General features: G+C 37.5%; 1 protein-coding gene across 8 annotated transcripts; it reads right to left on the bottom strand.

The window, feature by feature from the left end:
* Positions 1-599: 599 nt before the first annotated feature.
* CRLF2 (cytokine receptor like factor 2) lies at positions 600-19,257 on the bottom strand. Of its 8 annotated transcripts, XM_038139010.1 has the most exons (10): positions 19,198-19,249; positions 18,839-18,987; positions 17,185-17,280; positions 10,875-10,989; positions 9,953-10,125; positions 8,264-8,403; positions 7,347-7,509; positions 5,260-5,374; positions 4,131-4,215; positions 600-2,930 (listed from the first exon to the last, which is right to left on the bottom strand). In XM_038139010.1, exons 3-10 carry the CDS (start codon positions 17,258-17,260, stop codon positions 2,658-2,660), a joined length of 1,140 nt encoding a protein of 379 aa, XP_037994938.1. In that variant the 5' UTR covers positions 17,261-17,280; positions 18,839-18,987; positions 19,198-19,249; the 3' UTR covers positions 600-2,657. The 8 variants fall into 8 exon arrangements, with proteins under 8 accessions (XP_037994938.1, XP_037994921.1, XP_037994929.1 ...); XM_038138993.1 differs by lacking the exon at positions 18,839-18,987 and having other exon boundaries at positions 19,198-19,257; XM_038139001.1 differs by lacking the exon at positions 19,198-19,249 and having other exon boundaries at positions 18,839-19,183.
* Between the last annotated feature and the right edge of the window lie 965 nt (positions 19,258-20,222).

The following is a 20,222-nucleotide window of genomic DNA, read 5'->3' as shown; positions in this document are numbered from 1 at the left end:
AATTTGCTAATTTGTGGAAGTCTGCTCTGAGAGACGGAATGCATATTTCTGTGACCATCCAGGAAATGGGAAGGGAGAGGAGAGGAGAGGAGAGGAGAGGAGAGGAGAGGAGAGGAGAGGAGAGGAGAGGAGAGGAGAGGAGAGGAGAGGAGAGGAATGGGAAGAGGAGAGGAGAGGAGAGGAGAGGAGAGGAGAGGAGAAAATGTGATTGCAAAATGGTGGAAAATGGCAGATGGCAAGGGGTGATTAGGGAATCCTCCAATACCCCCTAAACAGTGACCATGGTTAATCTTCTTCTACTGTGTTTGATAGAATAATCATCAGTACCTGGGGCAAGACCTTTCCTGTTCCTTAAATTGTGTATTTCATGACTCTGTCGACATTCTTTTAAAGTTTCTAAGGATTGGAAGCCTTTTTTTTTTTTAAGGGATGGGGGAAGGGAGCGTTTGTTGAATGCAAATAATTCCCTATGTTTTATTTCCTTCTTGGGCATAATTTTTTAAATTAATATTTGAGGTATGTGGGTGTTTTATTTGTTTTATTTCTAATAAAAATTGTTGTATACAATGTGGTTGCATACATGCACAAAAAAACCCCTCTCAATCTATAAAATGCAATACGAGATACAGTTTGTTCTAAAAACTTACATGATTATAACATTTCAGGACAGCTGCTGAAACAGAACAATTCAACATGATAGTCTCTATTTTTTTTGCAGAGTAAAATTTCAGGAAAATGTACTAAGACATTTTGAATCCAGACAGAAAAGTAGTTCCACAACAGAAAGTGGTTTAATTGAAGTAGCTAGCTTTGCAGGCAATCATATGATGTGGGCTGAAGGGGAAACAACTAAATATATTCTATGCTTTACTTTCCTCTTGATTCATAGAGTCATTACTGGAGCATGTTCTTGTCTCTTGTAATTCACTATAACTTCTTTGGTTCTAATGCAAGAATGGCAATTTATATCATGCACAAAGAACTGAGCTGAGATAGTTTTTGCTCATCAAATTTTACAGAGCTTGAATTTGCTTAAAGTTCAATGCATTCTTACAGTGCTATTGAAACTTTTCATGGTTACCTTTCACAAAAATTTCCAGAAGTGGGCAGTGTACAAAAAGCACCTCCCAAACTTGCATACAAGGCAAAATTTTTTTCAGGATTATGGGAAATCCTTTGCTAGCATGTTAGTCTTGTTAGTGAACAGTCAAATCTCTGACAATGTTAAAAAAAAGCTTGAGGAATGTGGCTGAACTGAACTGTCCTTCCAATTAAGTTTCCCACTCACTGGCCAGAAAATGTCAATATTTTTCTTTGTAAAACAAACTGGAACAACTAGACAAAGACCTTGATACTTAATGATCCATATTACTATTTACTATTCTTGAAAAGATCTGGAATTGAAGTGTTTAAAGCACTGAATTAAAATATTTTACTAATCGCAGTAATTTTCTGAAATGTGCAATTTCCAATTTGCACACTAAATTAGACTGTTTGCATAATGACAGTATGTGATTGGCAAGGCTTAGTCAACTGATAAAGCCATTTAATGACTGACTGATATGCAGGTGAATAACTGCAGCTAATTCAGCATATAATCACACTATATCTGCTTACCAAGATGATAGGCACTTTAACACCTAAATTTTGTCACTAGATTTGCTTTCAAATAGCATGTAACATAAGTGATATGCAGAAACTCAGAATCGTCAAGATTTTTTTTGTCAAGTCTGATTGCTGAGTATATTGAATTTTAAATTTGAAATTAAACGTACTTTAAAAGATGGTATGTTTTGAAAACTTTAAATGCTTGTTCTAAACTTATTTTTAAACTTGTTAAAAAAGCCCCAAACTCCCTATTTTCTAAAGAAAAACAAGAGAGTAGTATATGCAATATGAATAAGAAGTCCTAATCTGTGTCTACAGCTGCTGACTGCACTAAACCCCAGTTTGAAATAAATGAAATTCAGTTAAATATAAATGCTGTTCAAAATGAACTTCAGCTTTCTAAAATAAAGGCTGTATAATGCTGACTATTCAAAAACTTTAAGACACAGAGGACACGACCTTCTGAGAGAACACTTGAAGCCCTGCGGTTCTGGAGGAAGCTGCCTACACAGAAGTATCTGCAGGCTAAAATGTGATTCAGTACTGAAGATCCTTGCTCTTCTCTTCCTAGAAGTGGGCCTTATTCCTTCTCTGTAAAATCTTTAAGGCATGCCATGAAATGCAAAGTTAGGCAACGAAAGTCTCTTTACACGAGACAGCAAATCCTCTTTATTTTCTCTTTTCATTTAGGAAGAACAATGGTGTTCTTTGCCCTGCTCTACACACTCCATAAGCAGAAGGACTAAATCTCAGCTCTGCTGACATTTATTATGGGGGAGCTCCTGTGCCCCGCTGTCCCTAGCAGGAAAATGGGCCTTAGGGATAAACCCCAATTAGAAGAACAAATCCTGACTCTATAAATTATCAGGAGTTTGTTTCAAACACTTGAGTCTGCCCAAGAGATCGTAGCTGATGGGAAAGTACAGCTCTAAAAACACAGCCCAATGTCTTTCTTGATGTGAATCTTATCATGATGACCTTTTCCTATTCAGTCACTCTCCCAAACTCATCATGATTTTTATGGAATTTCCTAACACCTTCTGTAGCTTTTATAACATCACATACATGTCATCATTCATTAAAATATGGAAGCCAGCAAAAGGAGCTGTAGTGTTGGGTGCTGGTATCAGGCAGGCAATCTCAGCTGCTTTGCTGTCATTATTTTCAGTTGCTCCTGAAAAAGTGAAGATTTTTTCCAAAGGTCCCTGTTTGTCACTGTTCTTCCCATCTTCTTGCTGGCTTTCTGCCTCAGTGATGGATTCTGGGTCCTCATATTCCATCTTGGTTTGCAACACCATGTGGTCATTTTTGTCTAGCCATTCCTAGAAAAATTAAAATGTTAATGTCAGCAGAGATGAGTTATCTGTCAAAAGAAACCTGGTTGTACAGATACCAATTACCAACTTTCCTTTCATATTGGCATCTTTCCAGGATAAGCCACAATGGAGAAGATGAAACTGAAGCAATGTAGAGAAGCAGGACATAAAATAACAGGACAGAAGAAAGACAGAATGGCAGGGAAGCAGATAGGATTCCAGAACTGCATACAAACTCCTACTTATTCTTGAGACCACATAAAATACATTTTTGTATTTAATTGGGGCCCTTAGAAAACCTTGGATGTGTAAAACATCTGGTTCTCCATCTTTGATAGACTCATGCTTTCTTTGACCCAAGCACCGACTTAATCTAAATTAAGACTAAATTCAGATGAAGATTTAGGCTACATAGCATATCTGTATTAATCCTTCAGTACTAATTTGAATTTGTATCTTTTTTATTCACTTTGAGTATAAAGCTATCTTTTATATAAAAGGTTTTCAGCTTGTCACTGAAAAATTATTACTGATTTTTGATATTCCATTGGATTTCAAAACATAAATATTTAACCTGTTTCCCCTTTAAAGAAAACTTACTAGCAATTAGGTAAACACTAGAACTACTAACACAGAAAACTACACCACATATGTGATGTCAGGGACTCATAAGAAGCAGTAAGAAAACAAAAGCAAAAACTGTAGCCATTCATTTGATAGATATTCCCTGTCTAAAGGTTTTGTGAGCATGGATCTCTATGGCTAAGTGTGGCTATTCCCTGCTGTGACTGACACCTCCAAAGGTGTGGGTGCCATCACTGTGCCAGCACTCACATGTTCAGCACTTCACAAACATAAAGCACAAGATCAAGCTCCCTGACCTATCATGTGCAGGGAAGGATGCAGAGACCACAATGTCATTTCTGTGGATATTGTGCCTCTCAACACCCTGAAATTCTTCTCCAGCAGTTTCTCTGTCTCTATAGCAAGTGTCTTTTCACAGTCCCAAAGCAGCACTGCACTGATTTTATGAGCATTTGCTCCATGGATCCTCTTGGTGATGCTGCACAAGAGGGAGGGGTTTGGGGCTTTTATCTTGGGTCAGAGACTGCTTGTAGTAATGTCTTTGCAGAGCAAGAATCAGTAGCTTCCTTCAAATTATTCTCAACGTTTTGGAGTTTGCAGCTCAGCTAAGGTGATTTTTACCTGCAAGTTTCCATTATGATCATTAAAGAGATCTGCAAATGGGTATTTTGGGTCTGGTATAGCAGGCAGGACTGACATCTGAACCCTGCAAAAAGGAAAAAAAGAATGCAAATCAATGTTTTGTTATTGCACATCTATTAATACAAAAATCTCCTTCAGCACAGTTCTGTACCCACAAATATATTTTACATGACAGTACTCTGTTCTTGATTTCTTTTAAATGTGTTCCAAAGTCAAAAAGCAGTTATAACAGTCTGATAACACCATCAGGCAAAGAGATGTTTTTGATAAATTTTCAACCCAATCCAAGTCTAGCAAAATCCAGACTTTACACAAACTTCCAGTTATTCAGCATGTGCCATTCTGCTTGATGCAGTAGTCAGAGCTTGCATCCTCTGGTTAGCTTCCCCTAGACAGGGAAGATGGTGTAGCAACCAGTTGTATTGGCTGAGTTAGTGAACACAAACGTAAATGTGAACCATAGAAGTTCAGGAGAAAAAACTCAATTTATGAAGTAAAAGGGTAATTAGAGTCATAAATACTTTCATCTCTGAAAATATGTCAATTCTGGCACTTTTTTCCACCAAAAAAAGCCAAAATCTGGGGCCTTTGTGGGTTTGCTTGTTGTTTGGTAGTTGTTTGGGGTTTTTTTAAATTGTAAATTGTGAACATGAACAGCATTATTCGACTGCCAATCTAAATATTGATATAGTCTTATTAAAGTTAAATGCACTCAAGCTTACTTTTTCCTAATGCAAAGAGACATTTTGATTGATTGATGAAGGTTGAACAAAAGAATGTCCTTTCAGAAGAAGTAGCTAGAAAAATTGGCTTCTCAGAATTTATCTAAATTTCTTAAAAAGAGAAGAAATTAAGTGGAAGAGACAGAATTTTATCCTGAAACAATGTCTTTTACCAGAATTGTTCCAGTTTTGCAAATAAAGGCCTTGGGTGTTTAGAAGGCCAGGATATGTTATTCCTCAAACAGTGATTAAGCAACTGACTTCTACATCTTCACCATGACTCCATTTGCCTGACAAGAATTTTCATCACAAGAGGCTTCATCCAGAATGACAGCTCTATTTTTGTGACATGGCTATTTAGTAGCAACCAATAAAACTATATTTACCTCTGCCATTTACACAGAAGAATCAGGAGAATAAGCATCATTAAGAGTACTGCCAGCGAACAACTTAAAACAATTACTGTCTTTGACTGAGGAGTTCTATCATCATCACAAGAATCTAAGAATAATCACAAAAAGAATATGTCAAAAAAAATTTTTGCTTTAACTGTAGATGTTCCTAATCATGATAAAATATTGACTTTTCTTTAAAAAGAAAAAAAATAAACCCAGAAGTTTTTAAGGACAAATAAGACAAGTTTTATTGTTCAAATGAGACTGAAAAGAAAATCTTGGCTTCCCCAAACCTTGCAACAAAACTAAATTCTTCTTTTATTTATCTAAATTGACCTGGTACAGGACAACAGAGGGGGCTTATAGGCAGATGCATTATAAATGAATCAAATATTTCTACTCACCTTCATCACGTTGCATTAACAATGATAAAGCAACTTTGTGCTAAGATCTGTATTACATAAACCTACTTACAATCACTAAAGCCACAAATGCAAGTTTACATGTGGCCCAAATGTCTTATCTCCCAACAAAAAAAAAAAACCAAATAAACAATCCCAGCAAACAAGGAGCCAGAAAATCACAGGAGTTGATACCCAGAAAGTAAGTAGTGGCAGACTAACACCTAACATGCCAGTATATAAAACTAATGAATTTGTGCATTTTTCTACATTCTCAGTGTTCTTCCTGCAGCTTTTGTAATGCCACCTCAAACCTCTGCCTTCTACTCCTGGCCTTCTAGTCTCCACAGAAATGCCAAAACCCTGGATGATTATTCATACAGAAGCAACTGTACAGCTTGTTCCACCTCCCTGCTCTGTTTAGCTGCCAGGAAACCACAAATAAAATTGTGACCCCCAGCTAAGTGAGGTCTTCAGAGTTTATGAAATTTCTTGAAGCTTCATGGCTTCGTCTGATTATAGATTTGGAGTCAATAACTCATTAAAGTCCTGAAGAAAACTACTTGCCCCAGTGAAGGAGCTGTGTCAATGTCACTTCTGATGCAGGGGCACATGGAATCTCTTAACCACTTAGACTGTCTCCTCTGTGATGTCCTTCCTTGCAGGCACCTGCTGACAGACTCTGCTCAAATGGTTCAGGTAAGGCTAATAAGTTGTCTGCTCTCAGAGGTGCAGAGGAAAACTCTGTCCTTATTTCCTAAGGGCATTTGCCAGCCACACCTGAGGACATGCTTGCAGGCTCACAATTTGCATAGTGGAAGAGTCTTCTCTGTAGGTCAGCGCTGTGGCCATGAGTGTACAGGCTACCTATGGTCCAGGATTTCATCCCAGCTAGGTTGTCTTCAAGAGAGCTAAGAGCCCATTGCATCAGATCTTGTTGCTCTGAACAATTGAGGGCTTCATAATTCTGATAAAGTCTAGTGAGTGGCAGTTTGTGCTTAGGTAACATAAATGTGTTTGTATGGTGTATAGTCTTTTTTTTTCCTACAGAAAATCTGGGATTTGTTTTTGAAAAGCAGTAGGAATACTGTTTACATTGACAATCAAATTAATGTCAGTCACCCTCCATAAAATGCAACTGTCTGGTAGGAAAGCAGTGCTGGTACTGGCTTTGCTTCCCTTCACAATCTCTTTTTCCCCATCCTCCTTGTTTTGATCAATGCAGCACCCTTGAGCATCAGACTTCTGTGACCTGCGGTGCTGTAGTTCAGCTGGATGTACTTGCAAAACAAACTGCATTCAAAAATTGGACATCAGGGATTTTCTTAGAGTTTATATTTGATGTCCAAATATCATATACGGGCACCCCCCTTCAACACCCACACCCACAGAGCCCTCATGCATTACATCACTGCCACTGGGGGATCCTCAATGCTATCATAACACAAATAATAACACTCTTCACTTTACTGATTATGACATTCATTGGGAGCTTCAGGGGCCATGAGGAGCAAAGTGGATAGAGTTAAATTAAACAGGTGCAATTAAACATGCACATGAACCTTCTTTGATAATACAAGATGGAGAGCAATAGTGCAACATTCATTTGCTGCATATCTTCAGCTTTTTTTGTAATCACCCCTTCTTCTTTTGCACTGAGATTATATTAGTTGTTACCTAATAACGTGCCATTCATCCAAAATGTTTCAGCTGCCCAGTCACTGCTGTATTTGACTACATTGCAGTATGGTACCAGCCTCCTCAGTCTGACCCGGAAAGAGTAGCACTTCCTTGGATCGAAGCCTTGCTCGCCAACACTGCAGCACTTAGAAGTTCTGGACTGAGATAGAAGGTTTATTATTGTTAATTCTGGTTTTCAAGACAGTGCTTCAAAATGCTGTACTCAGTCATGATCATAACTAGGACAAGGAATAAGCCAATGCAAAACCTCAGAAACAAATGTTACCTTCTCTGCCTTTTCAGGAATTCTGTTTCTTGATTGACTTTTGACTATTCATATCCATTCCTTGTTGTATGGTATTAAGTTGAAGGTCATAACAATCATTGTATAGTGCACTATGTTACATTTGCATATTTACAATACACAAAGACACTCCAATCCACAAAATATTTACAAGTTATATTTGCGAATGGAAAGGTTTAGGTTAGTGAAATAATATTTGGAAATACTTGACAGATAATTTTAGAATAAATAAGAATCCTCTATAATTTCTTTTTTTTTATACTATTTCATTAGTTTTTTTTCTCTCTTCTTTTCCCTAATCTGTTTTCTGCTTCTATCTTTCCAAACTCCTCTATTCTAAATGTATGCCTTTTCCTTAGATTGTCCTCAGCTCTTAGGGTGGGAACTTCCTTTAACTTGTAAATTATTTCTGACATGGTAGAAACCCAGGGTTCTAAAAATCTAGATGTTTTCTGCTAGCAGATAGATTTGAAAATATAGGATGGGAGAAAATTTGGAAACAACCATGTTTTATATTCTATGGATATGCTACTTCCAACTCCTTCTAGTGTTGAATAAAAATGTGATGTCTACTGCTTTTCAATGATTAAAAATGTGATATACCACTCACTTGCCACTCTTTGTCAAACTTGCTTTTGTACTGAAGCTCAAATCTCAAGCACCATGCATTTCTCTTTGGTTTATTACAGCTTACAGTAACAGTGTCCTCTTCCCAGTAGAAGGTCACATTTTCTGGTGGACTAGGCTTTACTGAGAAGAAGAGAAACAAATTTTGCTATAGCATCCTAAAATGCACTTTACAGATAAAAGAATTTTTTTCCTTCCTTTGGCTCAATATTTGACTGAGTAGTAAGAGAAGAAGGTGGACTATCTCCTTGGAGGCTTTGCTTCTGCAGCTGACCTCTCTATTAAGCATTAAAATGGAGCTTGAGATCATGATACTTTTCACCATTTGAGGCACCACATTCAAAGGCAGTAGCTGTCTCACATCAGGAACCTATTGAAGCTACTTAAGGACTTCGGTCTCCTCATACTTCCTGCAATCCAGACAAAGAAACAAACTTCCTCATGGGAAATGAAGGGACAAATTCAGTACCATAGAACATCCAGGACAGAATTTTGCAGCTGCTGGAGGCTATGTGTGATGCGGTGGGGCATCTATAAAAACCCTGGGTTCCTTTCTATGCACAACTGAATCTGCCCCTCACTGTTTCCAGAGGGTCTGAAGACTCCATGGTTTGACCTACACAGCAGGTAAGTCTTCAGCAGCAGGAAATACAGGGGTGAAAGGAGTGCTACCTGCTTTCTCAATCCTTCTAGTTGCCTTCTTGTATTATGAAAACTCTGCCTTCCTAATTTAAAGGCTTCAGTCTGATCCTTGATATTTGTCCTTTGTTACCTAACCTTTTTGAAATTAATTTTGTTATCAGTGGGCATTTAATAGTGAAAATTTGATGATCAGGCTGCAGTTTCCCATAATTTAACATATATTGGTAAAATTAAGAGATATAAAAGCATTGTCAAAGTTTGATGCCTTGACAGATTTGAGTTTAATCCCTTTTGCTAAAACATTATTAATAATTTTGGAATATATATATATATTTTTCCTATAATTCTCCATTGTATATATTCTGTGTGATTTCTATTAGAAAAAAAAAATCGCTCCACTTTGAATTATGTAGGTATGCAAAATTTCAGAAGTCTTTGATAAATTAATCTCACACTAGATGTTAAATATGTATTTGGGGACAGTAAAATCATCAGGAACATCAGGAACAGGAACATCATCTCTCTAATAGTAGTAGGATTTCCCTTTTACTCTGCCAGACTGTACTGTAGCCACTCGGCTAATTTCTGTTGGCACCAATGACGGTTTTGTGACAGCATCTTTGGCAGGAAGCAGTCTGCTGCCTGGCATTGCATGAAAAATGGCAAAAGAATGAAGGTTGAAAGTATGAGAAATATCATCACACGGTCAGCAATAAGACAAAAAAACTATTCATTTTCTTGATCAGCAGGTCTGCACTAGACAAAGAACACCCATATAAATATATTTAGTATTTTCCTTTGGATTTTGAAATTGTATTTTGGGGCAAGTCTGACTGTCCTATTATCTCATTTAACTGCAGCTGCACACAAGCCTATGTAACTACAGCAAGGAACAAAAATCAGCATGAAATAACTGTAGTTTCGTTTTGACATGCACACTAATAACATTTAATATGCCATATAAGACATTTCTTCTCAAACTTAGAGAACTGGAAAATCTGCCAAAGTAGTCATGATTTTTCATACTTACTGTAAAAATCAGCTTTTAGATTTTTAGAAAAAAGCACATCGCTTCCGTTGCTGTTCCTGATAGAAATGCTAAGGGTAGGTCCTTCTGTCTTAAAAAGACATCCAGAATTATAATCTTGATCCAATAAATAGGTGGTACATGGCTTCCAAACTTTGTTCGTGCCTTCACCAAATCTGTAAATGAAATAGTATTGGTAAATGGAAAACTTGAAAACTATCACAAGTTAATTAATTTTTGTAATGCTCTTTCTTTTATTTTTTTCTTTTTTCCAAGTGCTACACCGAGAAAGGTCTGAGTATGGTTTTTCTTGAAAAGTGACATCTTTTCTTGAAGTGACAAATTTCATAGTGGTGTGAGGGAATTTCATCATCCAAACTTCACTTAATTTCCAGCCCTGGGCTTGGATGTAGTCTGGAATAATCAAGTTTTGTTCATGCCGTTGTTTTCTAATAAGGCAATGACTTGCTCAAAAAGATGCTCTCATGATCCTGTTTTCATGACTGTACTGTGAAAAGTTCTTCCACATATACAATCCAGAAAGAAAAGATAAGCACTATGACTGTCTTTAACCAAAAGATTACACTTCTCTTAGTCATTAATGATTTCAGTTAATAAGGAAAATATATACACATATTTGGAAAAAAACATTTTTGATGGTGTAATTAGCATCAGCAATGCACAGAACAGGGACAATGGCAGAAGAGGGACAAATCTTTCATATCATGTCTATTGTGACTGATTACTCACCAGGTTTATTGATTTGTACACTTCTGTAAGTGGTGAATATAAACAAGTTTCATGCTGGATATTAAGAAATGTTAAAAGAATTTCTAGTTCATAGAAGACTCAAATGGACTTGGATATTTCATTCTCCTTAAGTAACTCCTTTAACAAGAGAGCAATAGGCACTGACAATACTCACGTGTAAAAAAATGACACATTCTCATTGGGAAAAAGATCTCTTGTTGGCCATGTGATCTGCATCTTCTCATTATTGAAGTTGATTATTGTGGTGTTGATGGCATCTTCCCCACCTGCTTAGGACATTTATAGAGAATATGATTTCAGGAGTGAGTATGAAAAGCGTCCCTTGATGTTAGTAGGCAATCAGTATTTCTAAGATATGTGTGCAATAGGCTCAGATGATCATAAAAAGAGAAGAAAAAAGAACATCCAAAATACAAGGAAAGAGAGTAAAATAACTTAGAGAAGTTGAAATTGGAATTTCAAATAATGAAATGAAGGCATGTACAGTGACACGAGAGAGAGACTTGGCCACATGGTCCTGGGACCCAAAAGGGTAGACTGGGCCACGTTCATGCATTGCATGAGGTGTATACCTTGAGGATAACTTTCCCCAAAATACCTGCTGGAGAAATCTGGGAACTAACACTGTGGGGAACATCTGTGTAAACTGTCAGATGTTTGCTGCAAGAAACCAGGAACTAAAACTAGAATGCAGACCAGTCAAGACCCACAGGAACAGTGAGCAGATCAGCACAAGTAGATGTATTGCATGTTTGATCTATGGCCCGTTCCACGTTAAATACAAGCACAGTCATTTAATGTCCCCTGACTGCACGTAGGTATTATTTCCTCTCCAATCATCTCCTTGCCACTGCTCTTGGTAGGGACACAGGATTCCACAATCAGACACTGAAGATAAACCTGACATTGAAGAAATGGAGAAATTAAGAAGGCAGAAGGATTAGAAATCCATTCTATAACAAAAATTATTTCTTTTGCATTCTATAAAATGCGAAATTGTGTTTACTTGAATGAATAGAGAGGAGGAAAACGTATCATCAAGAAACCACTTGAAGGTAAAATTTTCAGACTTCTCTTTCCAGCTGTGAAGTGTCTACTACTAAAATTATTTGCTAGAATATTCCGATATAGAAGGAAAATATAGGATTTTAGCTTTGATTGCTGTGTACATTTTATGCTCCTCTGGACTTTTGAAGGGGTTTAAAACTTTAAAATATGTCTTATGAGCTTTTCATCATATCCAGTCATTCTGATTATTTCACGGGAATCAAGAATAACTGTTCTCATGGTTGCTATCTTTTGCTGTGTAATCAACATGAAGAATGTGAGACATGGGTTCAAGTAAGCATTTTGCCTATTTTCATTTTCATGCCTTTATCTGTGTCTAGGTGCTTTATGAATACTCTAGTTAGAGTTATAACATTTTTGCTTAAGGTGTATTTGTGTTGTAACACATAGTCTTGTCAAAACCATCCAATATAGTTATGACAAAAATGCAGGACATACTGGGTAGATGTACCTTCAGGTTTCCTCTATGTGACTCACAGAGCTGTAGAAAAAAGAATCTGCTCTTATTCAACAAAAGGACTTGAAACTACTGCCTCCATCTTTTGCCTACTGCCTGCAAGCTTGTTTTGTTTGTTTTCTCAAACAGAAAATCGTGTTTACTTGCATGAGGCAAAACCAGAAGTGAAAAACCTTAAAGGGTGTAATAAAGTGGAGCCTCTCTTGCAACAAAATACCTACATAGCTCATTTTTTATAATACTTCAAGCTCTTTGTAATTTCCAGCTGTAGGTCTAAGAGATGATTTTGTCTTTTACTAAAGCCACTAAGAAATATGCAGGCAAAGTGCCTAACAGTGGATTCTTGGTCTGTGATTGTACAAACACATTTTAATTTTAATGGACTACTTTAGCATGGTTGTGCTGTGCAGTATGTAATGTAACTGAAATCCTTTACTTTTTGGACTTAGATTTTCTATAAAACTAGTTTAATGTATATTTAATGCGTATTAAGTGTATGTTCTCTGTCCTTAAATAAAATTGACATAATAAAAAAAACCTATACATGTTAGAATAGAGAATATTGTAATGTCCTGAGGTAATTTTTATGACTATATAATGAATCTATTCCATTTCCCTTAGAAGTTACAAAATATATACTTTCTACTTTTAGATAATTAGTCTGATTACCTGTATTTTTACTTTGAGAAAGAACTGCTAATGATCGTGCTTCAATCATGAAAATAAGAATTGGAAGATTACTTGCTTTCTTAATTACTTATTTTCAAGAGTAATTAATTTCAAAAATAATTTCTGATGCTGTTTCTATGTGTACAATATTTGGGCAGAAGGACAGAAAGCAAAATGTTCTTTGTAGGGTATGTTTTTGAATCTTCCACTAGACCAGGCTGCTCAGAGCCCCATCCAACCTGGCCTTGAACAATTCCAGACATGGGACTCCACAGCTTCTCTGTGCAACCTGTTTCAGTGCCTCACAAGCCTCACAGTAAAGAAAGTTTTCCTATCATCTAACCTAAATCTAGTCTCTTTCATTTTAAGGCCATCACCCCTTGTCCTGTCACTACACGCCCGTTATGGAAAGTCTCTTTCCATCACAATTGATCTGAGGTGTTCAGTCAATTTGGTCACAAGGGCTGTGCAGGTACAGAAAAAAAAAAAGGAAGAGGGAAAAAGGGGTGAGGAGAATAAAAGCTTGTTTTAAATATCTCAAAAAGGAAAAAGAACTACAATGCTATGAGTTTTATCCCTCCAAGTTTAGAATTCTAAAATAGAATTGTAATGTTTATTCTTTCTGAATTGATTTTATGTTACTGGGCAGTGTAAATAAGTTCTTTTTTTCTTTTTCTTTTTTTTTTTTTTTTGCAATTTATATTTATGGGGAAATTGTTAGAATTAAGAGGGATGGCACTGGTTCATTAATTGTGAAAGGGAAAGGGAGCACACAGAAATTGCTCATCCAAATTTTTTAAAAACATCTGACAATTACTGTGAAGACAAAATTTAGACTGATTTTGCCTCTCATATAGGTGATCTATGCTTGGGAATCTCCTGGAATCTGTGACTATATATCCTACAACCTGCCAGCAGAGAAGTAAAGATCTGGTAAAGTTTTAAGCCACCCTACCACCTCTGTGCAGGTCAGTTGTTGAAATCCTTTTTCAGGGTGCCACATTTTCCCTCAATACCAATGTGAAAAGGACACCAGCATTAAAGCCCTGAATCCCATAGCATTCTTTCAAGAGAGGGTTTGATCTCTTCATACTCTCAGTGAATTAGTTGAGGTATTGCTGGCTCTAGAGATGGATACTAGTGAGGAAACCAGAGGAATCCCATGGCATTTCCACACAATACAAAGTGGACACTAACTAAAAACAAACTATCTGTTATGACTAGCCTGTTGGAAGGCAAAAAAAGGACACAATTAATTCTGAACCTTAAACAACACTCTTTATTCTCTATTTTTTTCAAATGTATTATTACTCTGCACTACTTATTAGAGGCTGTAATTCAGAGGTGAAGACTAAATCTTGGGTTTGGCGATGAACATTTTTTTGTATGGCAAAGAATATCAGTTTGACTCCAGTCCTGCAGTGATTTATTCATGGACCTAAGTCTGAGTAGTTGACTTCAGCAGGATTGGTCAGATTGTATCAACTTAACAACATAAATAAATATATCTAAATCAGAACCTTTTTCTGCAAAATATCCCTACATATTATGAATTAAAATGCTGGGATTTTAAAATAAAAGTATAAACTCCAACAACTGCAGTTATTTGTGTACTAAAAAGGAAGGCAATACCTTATTAAATTCTTTAACAAGAAATAGAAAGTTAATTGAAATGGAATAGAAATTATAGTAAACCATCTGGTGATATATACATATTCTTTCCTGAGCTCCAATTTAAAAAAAATTCATAAGAAATCAGTTTCAACATAATTAAGTAGGTATGTAGGACAGAATCTTGCCACTCTTTTATCATTGAAGACTTTGTTTTCAGAGCTCTATTTGGAGAAATTTTCTTCTGTGCTTCCTAATTTCATGAGTTGTGAAGCCTTTTTGAAAGCGGTATGAGTTGTACTTTTTGTAAATGTACAGTAGGTATTTGGATGTATCTTTTCAAATTATAACATGTATATTTTGCATAATTTAAATTTCAACATGAAGGCATGCATAACCTAAGTGAGTTTCTTTAAAGTTTAGTGTAAATTGGCATCAAATCCTCTGAGGATATATACAGCTTATCTGAAATATATTTTTTTCTTTTTGATGATGTTTCCCTTGCCATTAACTGAAAAGGTGTTGGGTTTTAAGCAAGTATACACCTATGTACTTCTGCAGGCAGAATCATTTGTATCTTCTGTTAGTGGACAGGGAAAGAGAATAGAGGAGACCATTTCTCTCCCTTTATTTATGATGGAATTTTTTTGAATTCAGCTGTGACATCATAGATCATTCTCAGCTGATATGTCAGCTCTCCCACAGTAATTTCAAATATTTCAAGCCTTCTTCTAATTGTGATCCTGGAGGCATACAATACACCAAAGCAACTCATCCATAATTATTCTTTCTATTACAATAATGCATAGATGAAAAGGTCAAAACTGTTATGAACAGGCAGTCCCTGGGCTATAAGAGGTGGCACAACTTCCTGTCTGAGGATGACCTGCTGGTCTACCTAGGTATGCAGCATGCTGCAGCGCTGCAGCAGCAAGAGCTTCAGAGCTTCCTGGAGCAAGAGCTTCAGAGACAATTATCCAAGCCTACACCTTCCATAGAACCAGACAGGGACTGGTAAGGTGCCACACAAGACTTGAACATCACAGGCCCTGCTGGCCGCCTAATTCTTCTCATGACAGAAAAGCATGGAAAATACCACTATGGTGTGTGGAGAAAGTAGTTCTACAGGGGAAAAAACCCCAACATTTCCTTGAGCAAAAAATTATGCAAATACAACCATGAGAAAGAATATGAGCAAGTACATTCCACCTCCTTTCTATTTTTCAAAGTTTATTACTGAGAAAAGATACTGCTGAAAGGGAACAAGTAAAAAGGCTAAATGTCATGGAACAAATTTAAAAAAAGAAAGGGAGAGGCAGAATATCAATCTTCAAAGATAACAGAATGAAACATGCATGTACTGGAACAGTTGCAACCTCATTGATGCATAACAAAGAAGAAAAACCACTTTTGATTTCCTTACACTGATGAAACCTGATAAGTAACCACATGTTGAACTTCCACATATTGCATGCAGTACGCTGTACAGAAACTGCTGGAGAACAAGACCCAGATCTGAACCTATAGTCTTTAGTCACCCTTAATACTACTGGTTGATGAAGGACAGTTTTATTTTTTTGACAGGAACAAATGTAGGCGAAAGTGCCATTTGTGCACAAGGCTGCTGAACTGAGCACATAGAACAGAGAATTAACAGCAAACATCTTTTCAAGAAGAGGAAAAAAGCCAGCGAGTGAAAGTTTTTTATAGATATTTTGAGATGAGGTATAATTCTTATAGCATAATTCTTAGAATCCAACAAACTGAGTGCTTTGGAGTTTTTCCTAGAAGATTGCTTACCATTGCCAGGCATCACAACACTGCATGAAATAGGCACCACAGCTCTAATTTTCAAATTTTGTTCCACAAAGGCATGCCATCAGCCCTGCATGGCTATAGGTGATTGCCATCTCAGGGCAGAGAAGTCACCTTCCCTCACAGGACAGCCAGTGACTCACAGCAACAATTAACCCTGGGGAATCAGGTGGTGCAGCATTGCCAAAAATGGTATTTACCATATGTATGGCAGAACAGAGAGGTAACTTACAGATTGATAGCATGAGAGCAAAACTTTAACGAGTTTCTTTTTCCTTACAAAATGAATGACAGGGAACTTGTGGGAAATTAACTGGAGTGAAGATTAGATTTTTGATGTAGGTGTTGAGCTTTATGTTTGATTTCTATAATAATGCATTTATCTTTGACAAGCTATAAGTAATGGCAATTGCAGACAAATTCCTTAGACAGACATGTTCTTACGCAGCCAAACAACTGGTCTTTAATAATTTTGCTGAGTAATAGTATTTTTATCTTGATGCTTTCTCAGAAACAAAGTATTGTTGATCTTTTCCCATAGTGTTCATTCTTTCAGAGTACTAAATGCAGAAGTCTTACCTTGAATGTGTTTTATCCTTCTTTGTTCATTGAAGACTAGTCTTTTTTTGGCTGCAATCTACTCTGTTAGAAAACTTTCGTAGAAATCTCTTATATTTTGTTTTTTAGAAGACCATTTTCATTTCTGCTGGATATTAATTTTTATTCGGTTCAATCTTCTAATTAAAAAACACCGAATATTGTAACACATGAGGCAAAATATACACAGAAATATTACTAGCTGATATATTAATTTCTAAATAAATATATGGGGATTTGAACTTACCAGATGATTGTGACTGAGAAGCCACCATGTTGCCTAGTATGAAGATCATCGAATATGCTTGAAAGAAGAGTCTCATGGTTGGAATGACACAACACACTGTGAAGAGATGAGTAATCATAATCTCTGGATTTACTATTTGATCACTTTATACCAGATGCTGGAGAGAAGTAGAGGAAATGACAACAGGAAATAAAAAATGGCTTATCTATAGCTACAAACAAATCAGAAGTGCAGGACCTTCTTCATACAATGAAAAAAAAAAATAGAATAAGAGCATCTCTTTTCCGGCTTTATCTTCTCACAGCTGTATCAATCAGAGGAGACCATAGCCCTGATGCAAACCAGGACGAGGCAGCTGTGCAGAGGTGTGACCACGTAGTATCACAGAATCAATCACAGAGGCACAGAGCAGGTGAGGCTGGAAGGGACTGCATTGGGTCATCTGGTCCAAACTCCCTGCTCAGGCAGGCTCATTCCAGAGCACATGGCACAGGATTGTGTTCAGGTAGTTCTTGAATGTCTCTAGTGAGAGAGATTCAACACCCTCTCTGGACCATCTGTTCCAGTGTGCAGTCACATGCACTGTAAAGTTATTCCTCATATTCAGGTGGCATTTTCTGTGCATCAGTTTCTGCCCATTGCCTCTTGTCCTATCGCTTGTCACCCCAAGAACAGCCTGGCTCTGTCTTGGCACCATCCCTTCAGAAACTGACAGACATTGATGAGGCATCAGGAAATGTACAGTAACCTTCTTATAGCCCCAAGAGGCTCTCTTGGGCAGATGATAAGTCAGTCATGGTGCATGTGAAGTGCCCTGGGCACACACACTGTGCTGCCCGAGACCCCTGAGCTTCATTTTGCTTCAAATTTCTCAAAAGTAGGAGTTTGTCTGCCATGCCTGATACTACGTATGGATGTCTGGGAATACACCCAGAAGTGCTGCCATGATTTTTTATAAGGCTTGTTTTCATTCCTCTTAGATCCCTACCTAAAATGTTCACAGTCCCAGCAGAACTGTTTGTCCAATGAGACCTTTTTCAGCTTGGTCACATCATCAAAGTCTGCGTGTCCCAAAAATACCCATTCAAATCTCAGTAATTCTTGGAAACCCCAGCACAACTCCCTGACATACATACAGCATTATGTTAACTGTCTGGTCCCTGCTTTGATCAAGTTCCTCCAGGGAGTCATTAATTCGTGGAACTAAAGTAACAAGCAACACAAACGTCAAATACTAAACTAGGTCATAGGTGATAGTTAATGGAAAGCTAATATCACTCATGGTTTCCACAGTCAGCATTGCAAAAGTCAGTGAGATAAACAAAGGCAAAGGTCCAAAATCCTCTGGTTCCTCAGGACATGTCAACTCCCACATGTCCCCCTTTGGGTTAAAACCACATTTTTCTTCCAAAAAATGTGTCTTATCTGTCCTTATGGATACAAATTTGTCCCTTTCTGCTTTTTACACAGGTAAAATACACTGGGCTTCTCAGCTCCTAAGGTAGTTCATTGTTAGGAGGGAAGGGATAGAGGAAGACTAGAAACAAAGGAAAGATATCTAAAATACCTTTTGGATTAAAATTATTTTGATTTTGAGACACTACATCTAAAACAAGGTCTAATTCTCAAGCAACAACACCACATTTTCACTCACCGTTTCCTTACACCTTGTATGTTGGTACCACAAGTGATTATCCCTCCCACCAGTCTTGTCTTCTTTTTCATATACTGAGGTCAAACAAAAATGAGCCAAACAAAATCTCTGTTTTTACTACTTTGGAACCCAAACCTAGGGCTGAGGACCTGGGCAATAAAAATGACATCTAGGTCAAACAAACTGCTTGAATTAAGCTGATGCACTGATGAGCTATTTTTGCTACTGCTGAGAGAAATATCAGATTTGGCACTAGAGGGATGTAGGGCTTTGGCACCTCCCACCTCTCTCTCATGCTGGCAGATACTGGCCCAACCACCTGCCTTAGGTTCTGTGTACTGGAAGCCAGCTCTGATTACCTGATTTGATTTTTTTCATGATCCTAGTCCGTGAACTGAACAGCTGCGAGTGATACCATAAGCTCAGTTCCCCTGGAGGACTTTTTCTGCCTGCCTGCAGGAGTGTGCTTGATTAACTTGCCCATGCCCTCTGGGTCATTGCTCTCAAGAGGACGAGGACAGAGCAGTCTCACAACGTGGCCCCTCTTCAGGGCTCACACATAGTGCAGTTGGATTGTTTGGACTGAGAAAACAAGATTCATCCTGCAACTTCATGCAGGAATAGGGAAAGCAAATGATGAAGGTGAGATGAAAACTAGCAGCCAGGGCTTCTGATGCTGACTGCTGGAAGAGAAAATTCTTATCAAGACACACAGAGGATGAGAACAATGCAAGTAATGCAAGCAAATTAAAATAAGCACTTTTGACTTCATATTTCATTTTGGATCAAACTGCACAAACAGCTCTTGGCCCTCTGCCAGCTCATCTACCCACAGCAGCAGCTCTTGGGTGGCTGCACTTGCCAGCTGCAACTTCCAGCACCCTAGCTAACTTTCATCAGTTTCCTCCCTCTCTTTTTATTTCCCTTTCTATAATTTCATTGATGGGGTTAAATGAGTCTTGGATCACCACATAGTCCAGCAAAGAAAATTGTCCCAGTTTAGTTTTTTCTTCACTTAGAGCCAAAGCAATCAATAGTCTGTGAGTAATTTTCATTTATTTTTACTTACTTATTCATGGCCTTGCTCGCAGCCCCCATGTAAAGCCCTGAAAAACAGCAAGAATATCTTTTTGCAGAAATGACCCCTTTAATTTTTAGCATTAACAGGATGTGATTTCAGTGTGCTTGGAGTGAATGGGATAAAGGGAACAGTGAACCATTTATATGAAATAGTGAGTCCCATCACTCCATGACAAATTAGTTTAGTCAACTTGAGACAGCGAAGCCCATTGTTGTGACAGGAGAACCCGATTCCCTGTCTTAATATGCTGCAAAGTGCATGTGTAAAGATCCCTAGTGCACACTTTGGGCTCATCTTCTACCC

The sequence above is a fragment of the Motacilla alba genome, chromosome 1, assembly GCF_015832195.1.
Source record: "Motacilla alba alba isolate MOTALB_02 chromosome 1, Motacilla_alba_V1.0_pri, whole genome shotgun sequence".
Taxonomy (NCBI): domain Eukaryota; kingdom Metazoa; phylum Chordata; class Aves; order Passeriformes; family Motacillidae; genus Motacilla; species Motacilla alba.
This window is presented reverse-complemented; position numbering and strand designations above follow the sequence as displayed.